At 54.9% G+C, this 12798-nt stretch overlaps 1 protein-coding gene across 10 annotated transcripts in view; it reads right to left on the bottom strand.

The window, feature by feature from the left end:
- Nucleotides 1-12798, bottom strand: part of Adcy7 (adenylate cyclase 7) — a 36758-nt gene that overhangs the window by 11106 nt on the left and 12854 nt on the right. For 9 of the 10 annotated variants that reach the window (XR_001175504.1, XR_001175505.1, XM_013027927.1 and 6 more), the window contains exons 2-10: nucleotides 9815-10246; nucleotides 8589-8792; nucleotides 7292-7453; nucleotides 6493-6642; nucleotides 6046-6194; nucleotides 5562-5673; nucleotides 3263-3390; nucleotides 1824-1982; nucleotides 1555-1687 (exon numbers count right to left, since the gene is read on the bottom strand). Coding sequence is in view for 8 of the 10 variants with exons in the window: in XM_013027927.1 (XP_012883381.1) it covers nucleotides 1555-1687; nucleotides 1824-1982; nucleotides 3263-3390; nucleotides 5562-5673; nucleotides 6046-6194; nucleotides 6493-6642; nucleotides 7292-7453; nucleotides 8589-8792; nucleotides 9815-9985 (1368 nt within the window). In the remaining 2 variants the exon portion in view is untranslated. Of the gene's footprint in view, nucleotides 1-1554; nucleotides 1688-1823; nucleotides 1983-3262; nucleotides 3391-5561; nucleotides 5674-6045; nucleotides 6195-6492; nucleotides 6643-6748; nucleotides 6869-7291; nucleotides 7454-8588; nucleotides 8793-9814; nucleotides 10247-12798 lie in introns of those variants that run through there. The other variant, XM_013027931.1, reaches the window with a different exon arrangement.

The following is a 12798-nucleotide window of genomic DNA, read 5'->3' as shown; positions in this document are numbered from 1 at the left end:
GGTGGCCTCTGGGCCTGATTCCCCTGTCGCCTCTCCCAGGAGGCCAGCGAAACACAAGTGTCTTGCCCACATGTGGCCAGCACGTGTTCCTTCTTTCCAAGGGGGAGAAACAGGCAGGAAAGGAAAGCTGCTGGCAATCACAAAGACACAGCAACCGAGATACCAGCTGACCTCCAGAGCAGCCTTCTAGAAAGTTCCAGGTAGACTCCAGCCTCCAGCTTGGATACATGCCCTGCCTAGCACCTGTGGCTTAGCCTGGCCTACAGGCTCCTCTTCTGGGCCACTGAGCCCGAGACACCCTCCCCAGCCCCTGGTGTCTCCAGGCAAGGTTGCCAGGAAGAGCTGGACACAAGGAAAGGAGGAGAAAGAGCCCTGAGATCAGCAGAGACGAGTTTGGCACACAGTGGAGTCTACAGATTCCCTTCTGCCCTTCTCCCCCACAGAGACTCCAGACATCTCCTCCTTGTGGGCGTTCTGAGCCTGCCACACCCTCATCAGCAACTCTGCTAGACTCCTTCACTCGATTAGCCCCCCAGGGGTGGGTTTTGGAATTTTGGGGGTTGCTTGATCCATTCCAAAGCTACCTGAGCACCTACTCTGAGCTGGGTAGCAGCCTGAAGAGAGGGAACCCTTGGGGGCCCTCAGAGGAGCAGGTCAGTGACCCCACAGGGGCTTTCCCAGACACGAACGCCATGTGAATGTGACCTCAGTGGAGCGAGGCTACAGGCATGGTGGAGGGGCTCTGGGGCTGCCCCCCAGCAATGGCTAAGGCTGAGCAAGAGGAAGCTGGAAGGAGCTTGTGGCCTGCACTTTTGAGCAAGCCCCAAGGATGACTCACCAGCCTCAGCCAGACTGGGGCAGCGACAGGCCAGGCACCCAGAGACTCACTCAGGTCACACAGTCCTCCCATCACCACAAGCTGGGTCTCAGGAGAAGGGGTGGCAGCACTGGGCAGATGGAGGAGGAGCCTGGAGCCCAAGACCCTCTCAGCTCCCTGCCTAGGGCTCCCTGGCCAGCCAGGCTTTCCTGAGTCTAACTAAATCAATGTGTTAGAAAAGTGTCTTGAAGCTGCGGGCTGGTGGCTCACGCCTGTAAGCCTAGCTACTCAGGAGGCTGCAATCTGAGGATCACAGTTCAAAGCAGACACATCCCTGTGAGACTCTTATCTCCAGTCAACCACGCCAAAAACCAGAAGTGGAGCAGTGGCTCAAAGTGGTTAGAGCACTAGCCTTGAGCAAAAGAGCTCAGGGACAGCACCCAGGCCCTGAGTTCAAGCCCCACAACTGACAAAAAAAAGTGTCTCAGACATGCTCAGCCTCAAGGGCTCCCCTCAGCAGGCAGGCCCAGCTGGGCACCATTTGACAGGAAGAAAGCTGAGGCGTCGGCCTTTAGCCCCTACTCTATGCACAGCCACAGGAAGTGGGTTCCTAGCCAGCCAGCCACTTCCACGGACTTGAAATCCACCCTCTGTCCATCATGTCATCTCTCCAGTGTGAGAATGATACTCCAGCATCACCCAGCCCAGCCTCCCTCCAGCCACGGGAGCCCACATACCCGAGGGTCGATCACCAGGTAAGTGCGGATGTTCATCTCTTTCAGGTAGGGGTCCCGCTGCTGCCCCTGCCCATCCTCCACCTCATAGGCCTTGTCCAAGTGGTTCAGTGTTGCCTCTGTGATGTGCACCCGGCTGGAGAGACCCGAGTCAGAGAAAGCAGCACAACCCTGGGGGGCAGAAGGGGGCTCCTCCCACTGCCTTCACACCTGACCTCCTCCGCCCCCCCCATGTGAGGCCCAGGCTCCACCCACACCCAGCAAAGCCTCACCCTGGGACTCCGGCCGCCTCCATCCTATTGGCCAGAGACACATCATGGGACCACACGTCATACTGCCACTTGCGCAGCCCGATGACCCCACACAGCACATTCCCTGAGTGGATGCCGACACGCATGCTGATATCCACGCCCGTGGCCTCCCGCACCTGCCTGGGGCAGAAGCAAGTCCCCCATGCCAGCCATGAGTCAGAGTGCGGGGCGTAAGGACAGGGCTCCCTCCCCCAAAGGCTGGGCAGTGAGGGAGGGCTGCCCCAACATTCTGGTCACTGCAGCTCTCAGGGCAGGGGAGGGGGGTCCTGCAGTTCCATCCTGGTACCCCTGACTTGGCTGGGGCTAGAAAAGCTGGGTTTAAGAAGGCTAGGTGTCAGTGGCTCACGCCTATAATCCAAGCTACTCAGGAGGCTGAGATCTGAGGATTGAGGTTCAAAGCCAGCTCAGGCAGGAAACTCCATGAGACTCTTATCTCCAATAAACCACCAGAAAACTGGAAGTGGCGCTGTGGCTCAAGTGGTAGAGCACTAGCCTTGAGCTGAAGAGCTGAGGGACAGTGCCCAGGCCCAGAGTTCAAGCCCCATGACCAACAACAACAACAAAAAGGAACAAGATGCTGCCCCACACCCAGTACAGACAAGGAGCCCTGGGCTTCTCTTCTTACGCTTCCAGGACTAGGAACCCTAAGCAACCCCCACCCCCACCATCCCATAGACATACAAGGTGACCTCTACATCCCCAACAAGAACACAAGGTGCAGGGGAGCAGCTGGCACCCATGTCTACCAACAGGGCTAAGGAGGAACCTGCTAGGGACACCCAGAGTGGGCAAAGGGGCGACACCGCCACAGTGCTGAGTCAGGCAGCCCGGGTCTCATGGGTGGTAGGGCCAGGCTAGACCCAAATCTGCCATGACTCTCCTGGCTGTCCCAGCCACTGTAGGAAGACGCCAGGATGAAGCATGAACTGGCACAGCCCTGCCTTCCCACACTGTCCATGTAGCCCTGCCATGTGACCATGACACAACCTGTGACCACGACAGTGACCTGGCCCACAGACCTGGAGCACCTCACAGAGAGGAGCCCATCAGGCTTCCAACTCCATGAAGCTGGACTCAGAGGCTTCCAGAGAGAAGCAGGAAGGAGATGGAGCCTAGGTGTTAGACCCAGTCTGGAAGGTTCTCCTGCTGTCTGCCCTGAGCCTCTCTTGCTGTCAAATAGACTAAGTCTTTAGAGAGGCAAAGCCCAGCTGCCTATTTTCACATCACCCAATTCTGTGCCTCTGCCATGCTACAGTCTTGGAGTCCCTGGAGAAGAAGAGAGGGAGGGAGGGGGGGGAGGACAGAGGCCAGAAGCCTGGGCTTGGCCCTCCTGTGTGGCAGCCTCAGGCTCCCCATCTGTGACGGGGTAAGATGCCCCTGGCCATGCCCTCTGCACCTACTTGATGGCTTCGCATATGTCCAGCCCCATCTTCACACAGTTGCGGGCATGGGTGGGCAGGGATACGGGCAAGCCAGACACGCAGTAGTAACAGTCACCCAGGATCTTGATCCGCATGCACTCGTTGGCCTGCAGGGTGAGGCAGAGGCCTGATCAGAGCCAGGCCTGGACTGGGGCCACATCCTGGACATGATCTGGACTCCTTCCTGGCCATGACCTGCCTCCTGGGGCTCTGGGCATCAGGAATGGCTTCTGAGCTGGTGAGGGGGATCAGCACCCCTAGGTCCTGCTGGGTGCGGCCCTGCCTCACCAGGAGGAAGCCCCAGCTTCTATCTGCGATGAGAGTGGCTTAGTAAGGGCCTCTGCAGGAGGGGCTGCCTTCATTTCCATTGTCTATGCAATGTTTGAGCACCTGCTGTGGACTTTGGCCCTGGACTAGGTCAGGCGTTGACCTGTGCAACTGTGGGCACCCAGCCTGATGGGTGTGGGTCTGGGCACTGAGCTACACAAAGACAATCAACGCTGTCCCCAAAGGCAAGGTGCCAGGGGGCTCAAGAAGCCAGAGGCCTCCCAGCAAAGGTGACATCTGAACCAGACCTAGCAGAACAGAGAAGCACGCCACACCAGCACCTAGAAGAAGAGCATTCCAGGCTCATGTAAGGGCCCTGTGCTAGAAAGCTACTGAACAGCCAGCCAGGCAGCCAAGGTGGCCTGCATGGACTGAATAAAAGTGGGTGTCCTTAAGCCACTGGTCAAGAGACGCCATGCTGCTAGGCTGGGCAAAGGGAGACCGAGCAGAGCAAAAGTGAAGAGGAGAGGCAGAGAAGGAAAATGTTCATCGAGGGAGGGGCTCGAGGACTGTATGAGGATCTGAGATGCTGATTTGACAACCAGCCCTCAGTCAGTGTGGCTGGGCTGCCAGGTCCTGGTGGGGGCAGGGTCTACCCTAGCAGCGACCATCTGACACTGACCTAGTGCCCAGACATGAAACAGCTCGCCTTCACTGTGAACAGTCCCTTCACCCAGCCCTCCTCAGTTACCCCAATTTCAGTATGTGCTCAGTACTTCCTGATGGCCCTGGTTGGCACATGCCAAATTCTTTTGTTTGTTTTTTGTTTTTTTGCCAAACCTGGGGCTTGAACTCAGGACCTAGACGCTGTCTCTGAGCTTTTTTGCTCAAGGCTAGCAGTCTACCACTGGAACCACAGTTCCCCTTCCAGCTTTCTAGTGATTAATTGGAGGTAAGAGTCTCACAGGACTTGGCGGCACAGGCTGGCTTCAAATGGTGATCCTCAGAGCTCAGCCTCCGAGTAGCTAGGATTTCCCATGTGAGCCTCCACCACCCAATTACATGCCAAGCTCTTGAGTGTCCAGAAGAAATTAAAAGACAGTGTGGAGAGGGGCTGGGCTCCAGCAGCCTTCACCCTTCACCCTTTCTCAGGTACAGTAACACCGCTGGACCCAAGGGAAGCCTGAGCCTCAGCAGCACCTCACACACTGGCAGTCTGCTGTGTCCTCTACATATAGTTGTTGGGGACAGGTTCTGAAGCCTTGTGGGGTCTGAGAGCTCTGCTCACAAACCACCCCACCCCCTTACATGCCCACCCACCAGTCTAGAAGGCACAACAGCTGCTTCTATGCTACTCCACAGCCACGTCTTCCAGGAAGCCCACCCTGACCGATACCTGACCACACTTCTGCAGACTTCTTTAAAGCACGTAAGCTAAGCGCTGAGAGCAGCAGGAGGGCAGACCGAGGCTCGAAGCCTCTGCTAGCCCAACCATCACTCCATGCGCGTCTGACACTGTGGTCCTGTCCCTCTTGTCCTCCGCTCAGTCCTTGGCATACAGAACTTCCATTTCAAGTTTTATGCACCCTGTTCCCCTCTGCCCAGACACTGTTCCCTTCTTCCTTGGGTCTCTTTCTTTGGTTTCTCAAACTTTTGGGCAGCCATGATTCACCTAAGGCCTTGTCATACACAGACTCTGGTTCAGACCATGTCCTCTGCATCTCTCAGGCCACCAGATGAGGCCACCTGCCCCGCCCCACTTCAATTCTTCCTCTACACCCTGCTGAGCTGCGGGGCCCTGTGGCTCCCTAGGTGTGCACTGTCCGTGTCTTCCTGGTCTCTGGAGCAGAAACAAGGTCCTGACTGCTACAGCCACCCAATCCCACATCTACCCCGCAAAGAGGTTTGCTGCTGGAGCACTAGATTTAAGCCACAGCCTCGAATCCTGTTCCTCCTGTGGAGGAGGCAGCAGAGGCGTTATGGTGGTTGGCGCACAGCCCTCAGCGCTCACCTTGGCAATCTGGTCAAACTTGCCGAAGAGTTCGTTCAGTACCACCACCAGCTCTTTGGGGGAGCAGTCACTGGCCAGCTGGGTGAAGCCCACGATGTCTGCATACAGGATGCTGGGGTGGGGTGCAGGTCAGGTTAGGCAGTGGACATCCAGCCCTGGACTCAAGCTGCTCCTGCCTTCCTCCAGAGCAGGAAGGTCTGGACCCAGCCCACCACTGTGGAAGGCAGAGAGCAGGCTCTCCTTGGCAGCCCAGTACCCTTAGCCTGGCCAGGCAGGAGGGAAAACCCCCAGGCTCAAGGAACAGAGCTGGGATTTCCGGCAGACCTCCCTGTTCCCATCAGCCAACTCTTGCAGCCCAGATAAGACCAGCAGGGTGAGCTGGGTGAGTGGATGCCGCTGGGGAGATGAGGCAGGAGGGACCCCAACTGCCCTCCTGGCACTTGGGGAGTGGGCCCGGCTCAGCGGGGGGGGGGGCATCACCCACCTGACGTTCTGGTGCCGCTTCACATAGAGGCTGTGGAAGTTGTGGTCGGGCATGTAACGGCAGCCGCCGTTCTCCTTGAGCCGCTCGATGATGGCTAGCTTCATGCCCATGGAGATGTGGGCCGGCAACACAGACAGGAGCAGGTTCTCCTGGGCACAATGGGCAGACCAGCAGAGGGACCAAGAAGGACAAGCAAGGCAGCATCAAAACTCCAGGCTGACCGACCTGGAAATGAGCCTGCTGCCCTCTTGCTCACTCTGCCCACATTCTCTGTTTGCAAATGTCCAGCACTGGCCCAGGTGGGCACACAGCTTCCCGTCCCAGCAGCCCTCTGCTGGCCCAGATTGGGGTCAGCTCATGACTGATATGGCTCTCAACCAGCACCTCTATGGAGGGGCGGGGGGAATGGTCAAGCTGTGGCCCCGTGGGGAAGCAGGGCCCCCTCACCTGCTGGCGCTTCTCTACACGCAGCTTCCGGCGAATCTGGATGCACTTGACCGTGTAGGTGAAGAGGTCCCGGGAGGCATCCTGCATCTGGTGCTTGTGGAAGGCACCCGTGAAGTTCCCGCACAGGAAGATGATGGTGTTGGCCAGCAGCTGGGAGGGGCCGAGAGCTGGGCTCAGCATCCAATCTGACTTGTCCATTTCACCCCAGCACCAGCCCCCTGGCAGATGCTGAAGCCACCCTGCCCATACCCCTTACCCTAGCCCACTCAGGGAAACTGAGGCCCAGACAGGAGCTGGTCTCCTAAGTCATCTGTGGCTACTGGACCAGGACTTGGGTCTTCTCTGCATCACTAGTGCTTGTCTTGTCCAGTGGGGCTCAGACACTAGAGCCTGGGGAGTTAGAACTTCCAGGGGGAGAGAGTGAACCCCTCACAGAGCCGAGACAGAGGCAAGTGCTGAGAATATCAGTGCTGAAGCGCAGGGCCCAACTGGGTGCCTGAAGCGTTGGAAGGAGGCATCCAAAAGGACACTGAATCCCTAAGCTCTGTTGACTTATGTGTACATCTGTCCACTCAACACAAAGGCACAGACCCAGCCCAGGACATCCCACACCCTGACCCAGCCTGGGGAGCAGGACCCCCTGCCATGACAATGCACTGACCCAGCAGGTAGGGTCTGGGGGTCACAGAAACACCCCGCCAGCAGAGTGAAGGCCAGCACTGAGGACTCTGGACCCAGTTTACCCTGGTAACCCATGCCCTCCTCAGAGGCCTTAAGCTGTCCCCAGCAAACCACTTACCTGCAGCCCCACCTGGACGAAGGGCTTCGTGAAGATTCCCATCAGAGCACCGAACACCAGGAGGTGGGAGGCAGAGGAAAGCACCCCCACGGTGATGGCGCCCCGCATGCTGAGGGGCAACAGCGTATACCCCACAAAGATGATAAACAGGAAGAAGGGCACCTAGGGACAACGGGCCAAGAGGCTGGAGTTGGCCACACTACCTGGGGCACAACCAAAGCTGAACTATGGGACAGCCCCCACCCAGGCCCTCTGTGCGCAGGGTGCCCCTCTCCACAAGACAGCCTAGGCCACAATATCCACCACCACTACCTGCTGGAGCTGAGCCCCCAGGAGCAAGATGCCATGCGCCTATGACTCAGGGAGGATCATCCCTGGTGGGATGGAGACACGCTACCTCCCACTGCTGCCGTCTTCCCTTCTCCCCTGTATCCTCCCCTTCCAGGGCAGCGCCACTCCCCCCAATAGCCTGCAGTCTGCGTGTTTCAAGAGCTTTGCCCCACACAGCCACCGGCCCAGGAACACAGTGTAGCACCCTTGACCACAATGGCCACCAGGCCAGGGAGACACAGCCTGGGTCTCAAGTAGACTGAGAACAGGCTCTTGGGGATAGAGGCATGGCCCAGTTAGCCAAGCCCAGTTAGCAAAAGTGTCAGGCATAGAGTTCAAGTCCTGGTCGCAGACCAAAAAAGAAAAGAACAGGCCTGTCCTCAGCTGAGGGGGAGAAGCATGGGTGAGAACGCAGCTGCTTCTCCTGGAGCTCTAGGACCAGCATGCCTGGCCTTCAGCCCTTCTGGGCACAGGAGCCATTTGGTGCCTTTGTGCCTTCTGTCATCTCTACAGGGGGCCACTCAAAAACACCCCAGCCAGCCAGGGTTCAACCAGTGGCTCACACCTGTAATACGACAGACTCAGGAGGCTGAGATCTAAGGACCACAGTTCAAAGGCAGCCCAGGCAGGAAAGCCTGTGAGGCTCCTCGCTCCAATTAAACTCCAAAAAGCTGGCAGCAGAGCCGTGGCTCAAGTGGTAGAACATTAGCCTTGAACAAAAAAGCTCAGGGATAGCACTTAAGCCCTGCATTCAAGCCCCAGGACTAGCACAATATATATAGATATAGATATAGAAGAGTCATTCCAGCCAGAAGTGGGTTGCTCCCACTTTAGCCCCATCAACAGAGAGAATGGTAGGGCCAAAGAAGCCTGGGGCCTATCCTCCTCCCGGAGCCATGACCCAGAGCCACAGCCACGGGTGAGCATAGGTCTGCTCCCCATGTCAGAGCAGGTCCCACCCTGTTACCTGCTCCCACGCACAGGCTGTCCTCTTCCAGGAGTCCCACACCAGCACATAGCCCAGCATCATGAAGCAGGCCCAGGTGAGCAGTGCCAGGGCCCACAGCCATCGCTGCACAAGGCACTCAATGTACACCAGCACATAGAGAGCTGTGAACACCATGAGTGTGAAGAATGCTGTGCCCAGGACGGCCTGGTGTCCAGAGGAGTCCTGGTGGAACAAACAGATACTGAATGCCTGGCCTCTGTCCCAGGTGCTAGCTTTCCAGGAAGCCTGCCCAGCCCCACTTCTGGTGCCTCTGCTTCCCCTAACCTCAGGGCTGTGAGGCTCCACTAGGGCTACCCTTACCAGTCTCCTCAGAAGCCTAGCACCCTCCTCACCCTACCCTAGGATATCATGGCCCTAGGAGGCAGAGCTGGGCTCTGTGTGCACCTGCAGGTGACAGTAGTCAGGGCCTCCTCTTAGGCAAAGTCTCAGAAAGCACCTGGAGAAGAAGAGGTTGCAACCGATTCTTCCAGAAGGAGGGATGAAGGCAGGCAGGTGCTCAAACAAGGGCACAGAGGGCGATGGGAGGGGCTAGGAAGAGGTCCCAAAACTGGCACTGCACCCAGAGTCCCTAGGGCCCCAAAACCCCCAGGAGGAGAGAGGCTGATCTGGGGAGTGACCCCTGAAGGGCTCCAGCCATTTGACACAGATTAATTTTCTACAATCTATTTTCTTCCATAGTTCTCTAATCAAATGTATACCAATAAGAAAATTTAAATTGTAGGCACGCAGTCATATGTCATATGCCAAGGGCTGAATAGCCGCACCCAGCTAGTGGCTGCAGCGAGGCAAGTGCCAAGCCAAGATCAGAGAGCATGGTGGAAGCTGTGCGAAGAATTCTGAGATAGGCTCAAAAGTGCAGGTATTGATTACTGATGTCTGCCATAGTGTGGGAAGTATGGAAGAGTGACAGATACACAAGCCATCTTTCCCTGAACTCAGGTCTGTAGTAGACCAAATCGCATGGTGGTAAATGGAAGGACAGTTTATTTGGCCCAATGAATGCAATACCTAAAACCTCTCCAGACTTTAAATTCATTTCACACTGACCTATCTTCTGGCAACCTGAACTCTGTAGAGCATTTCAAGAGGAGACATCTAAGATGCTGGGAAAAATAACAGCTGGCCTGAGCTCTGAAGAACAGTGTCCCCACCCATGTGCAGCCTGATGCTGCCCAGGGACTTACCTTGTGGCTGAAGGTGATGGCGATGAGTGCAATGCAGGCAGCAACGGCCACCACCAGCAGCACCAGCAACAGCGGTCTGTGCTGGCTGGTGAGGCGATACTTCTCATAGAGTGCCGCCTGGTCAGGACCCTCTTCTCCCTCATTAAGGAAGTAGCGCCCCTTGGCTGGCATCTTCCTCTCCAGAGCCCTGGCTCACCAACTAGCTCAGGAGCTCCCACAGTGTGGGGGCATCTGTCCACAATACTCTCCTCTCTGAGTCTAAGCCTCTGGCCTCTCCAGAGCTGGTAAAAAGAGCTGGGCGGAGGCCTCCGGGGCCTGCAGCTCCATGGGCAATACAGCTGCACTCTCCAGCCACCAGGCTGCATTCACTGCACCACCGACATCTTCCCAGGCATCCAGGATGGGCTGACCAGACACAAGAAATCCTTAGCTCTGTGGAGACAAAGCAGATTTAATGACAACCAGCCAAGCCATAGCAGAGTTGTCATGAGGAGGAGAGCAGGGCCAAGAGAGGCCTTTCTAGAATTACAGTAATCCTTAAGGAAGACATTATCCATGTGTGGCTATTTACAAGTTAATTCAAATTCATTAAAAATGAACTATGTACGAGGTAAGCCAAGAGCGAAGAGACAAACGGTACATGGTCTCCCTGATAAGTGGATGCTAAATCCAAACTGTTAGGTGATACGACAAAACTAACAGGACTTAAGAACACAAAAATGAACTATGTAGGTCAGGTATGGATGCCTGTAATCCCAGTTGCTACAAAGGTAGAGAATGAGGCCATTCTGGGAAAAAAAGTTTAGCAAGACCCATCTCCACCAGTAGGCCAGGCATAGTAGTTCACCTGTGATCTCAGCTACAAGGGAGACAGTGGTAAGAGAATAGTGATCCAAAGCGAGTCTCCAGCAATTGTCAGGCCCTACCTGACATTTACCTAAATCAGAAAGTGTTCAAGTGGTAGACCACCTGCCTAGCAAATGTGAGTCACTGAGCTCAAACCCAATTAGCACCATAGAAAAATTTTAAAATAAAACTACAACTACTATCTGTAACCATAGCTACTCAGGAGGCTGATATCTGAGGATCGTGGTTCAAAGCCAGCCCAGGTAGGAAAGAGCATGAAACTCTTATTTCCAATTAATCACCAAAAAGCTGGCAGTGGAGCTGTGGCTCAAGTGGTAGAGCACTATCCTTGAGGGGAGAAAAAAAAAGCTCAGGCATAATGTCCAGGCCCTGAGTTCAAGCCCCAGGAGTTCAAGCCCCAGGACTGGCAAAACAAAAGCAAACAATAAACTACTAACATGGCACACAACTACAATCCCAATTTTTGAGAGGCTGAAGTTGGAGGGTTATAAGTTCAAAGCCAGCCTAAGATGCATAGCAAGATTCTGCCTAAAGATGATAGACAGACAGACAGACAGACAAAAAATCCAGGCCCTCAGTTAGTTACACAAGCCATTCTGCAAGGGTCCAGAGCCACACCTGGCTGGCTGCTACTGCAGCAGGCTGTGTAGACAGACACAGCATTTCTGCTGAGCCCCATGTGCTCACCACTACTGTGGAAGTCTGACGTGTTACTCCCCTCCCCCAATCCCCCCTCCCCGCCATCCACCCAAAAAAAACAAAAACAAAAACAATGCAGGTAATGTGTTGTGTGTGCTGTGAGGTAGGACTCGAAGTTCATTTCTTTTTCCACATGGAGACCTAATTATCCAACAGTGTTCATTTATTTCAGCGGAACAGCCCCCATAGCAATCGGGTAAGCCTGGTGGAGGTCAGCATCCAGACTGTTCCACTCACTGGCTTCCTGGGATGTCTCTTTGAGTCTTGTGCCTTCAGCTCTTGATGGAGCCCGGCCGCTCCAGGGATTTGGGGCTAGCCACAGGTCCCAGATAAGCCAGGAAGGCTGAGGGGCCTAGGCTCAGCCCCATGCCCACTTCAACCAGAGCATCTCCACATCTGTGTTATGTAACTCCTCCTCAGGAGACTGTATTTTCTTTTACTCAGCATCAGGACCTTGTGCTTGCTAGGCTGGGATAGTGTCAGCCCTACTCTATTCCGCTTTTGCTCTAGTTATTTTTTCAGGTTGAGCCTGGCATTTTTTCCCCCCAGGCCAGCCTCAGACAATGATCTTCTAACCTGTCTCCCATGCAGCTGGGATTACAAGCATAAGCCACCACACCCAGCCTTGTATTTTCTTAAAAGGATTCACTGACATAAATTCAAAAAGTTTATAAGAAAAGGAAGTTTCAGACAACAGAAGCTTCTCTTCCCTTCCCTTCTTTTCCCTTTCCTTTCTTTACCTTCTTTTCTCTTACCTTCCTCATTTCACTGGAAGCATATTCCAGGCTTATGAAACTCAGCCAAATGGGCTCCCTCTCTTCCCAGCACCATTTTATACTTTTTAATTAATTAATTTTATTTATTTATTTTTTATCAGTCATGGGGCTTGACCTCAGGGCCTGGGTGCCATGTCTGAGCTCTTTTACTCAAGGCTAATGCTCTACCACTTTGAGCCATAGCTTTACATCCAGTTTTCTGGTGGTTAATTGGAGATAAGAGTCTCACGGATGTCCCTGCCCAGGCTGGCTTTGAACTGTGATCCTCAGATCTCTGCCTCCTGAGTAATTAGGATTACAGGCATCAGCCACCAGCACCCAGCTTACCATGTATTCTTAAAAGGCTTGTTAATCACACCTGTGACTCAACACCCCTGCCATGCCTACTCCTGCAAGGCTGGTTCTCACTCTCCAATCACCGAGAGGTGAGAATGACCAAAACCATGTGGTCCCTAGACACAGCAGCTGGGCCTGCACATTGCCATATTTCCAGGAGGTGATCTGTGTTAAGGGAACAGCCCTGGAGGCCAATCTCCTCCAGGCCTGCCTGGGATTGCAGAGAGCAGGCAGGCTATGAGATATGGGAAGGCTCAGGGAAGTCAAAGGGACACAAATAGCCATCAGTCTGGACCTCAAAAAAAA

The sequence above is a fragment of the Dipodomys ordii genome, unplaced genomic scaffold (assembly GCF_000151885.1).
Source record: "Dipodomys ordii isolate 6190 unplaced genomic scaffold, Dord_2.0 Scaffold106, whole genome shotgun sequence".
Classification (NCBI taxonomy): domain Eukaryota; kingdom Metazoa; phylum Chordata; class Mammalia; order Rodentia; family Heteromyidae; genus Dipodomys; species Dipodomys ordii.
The sequence above is the reverse complement of the archived record's forward strand: the minus strand, read 5'-3'. Positions and strand labels throughout refer to the sequence as shown.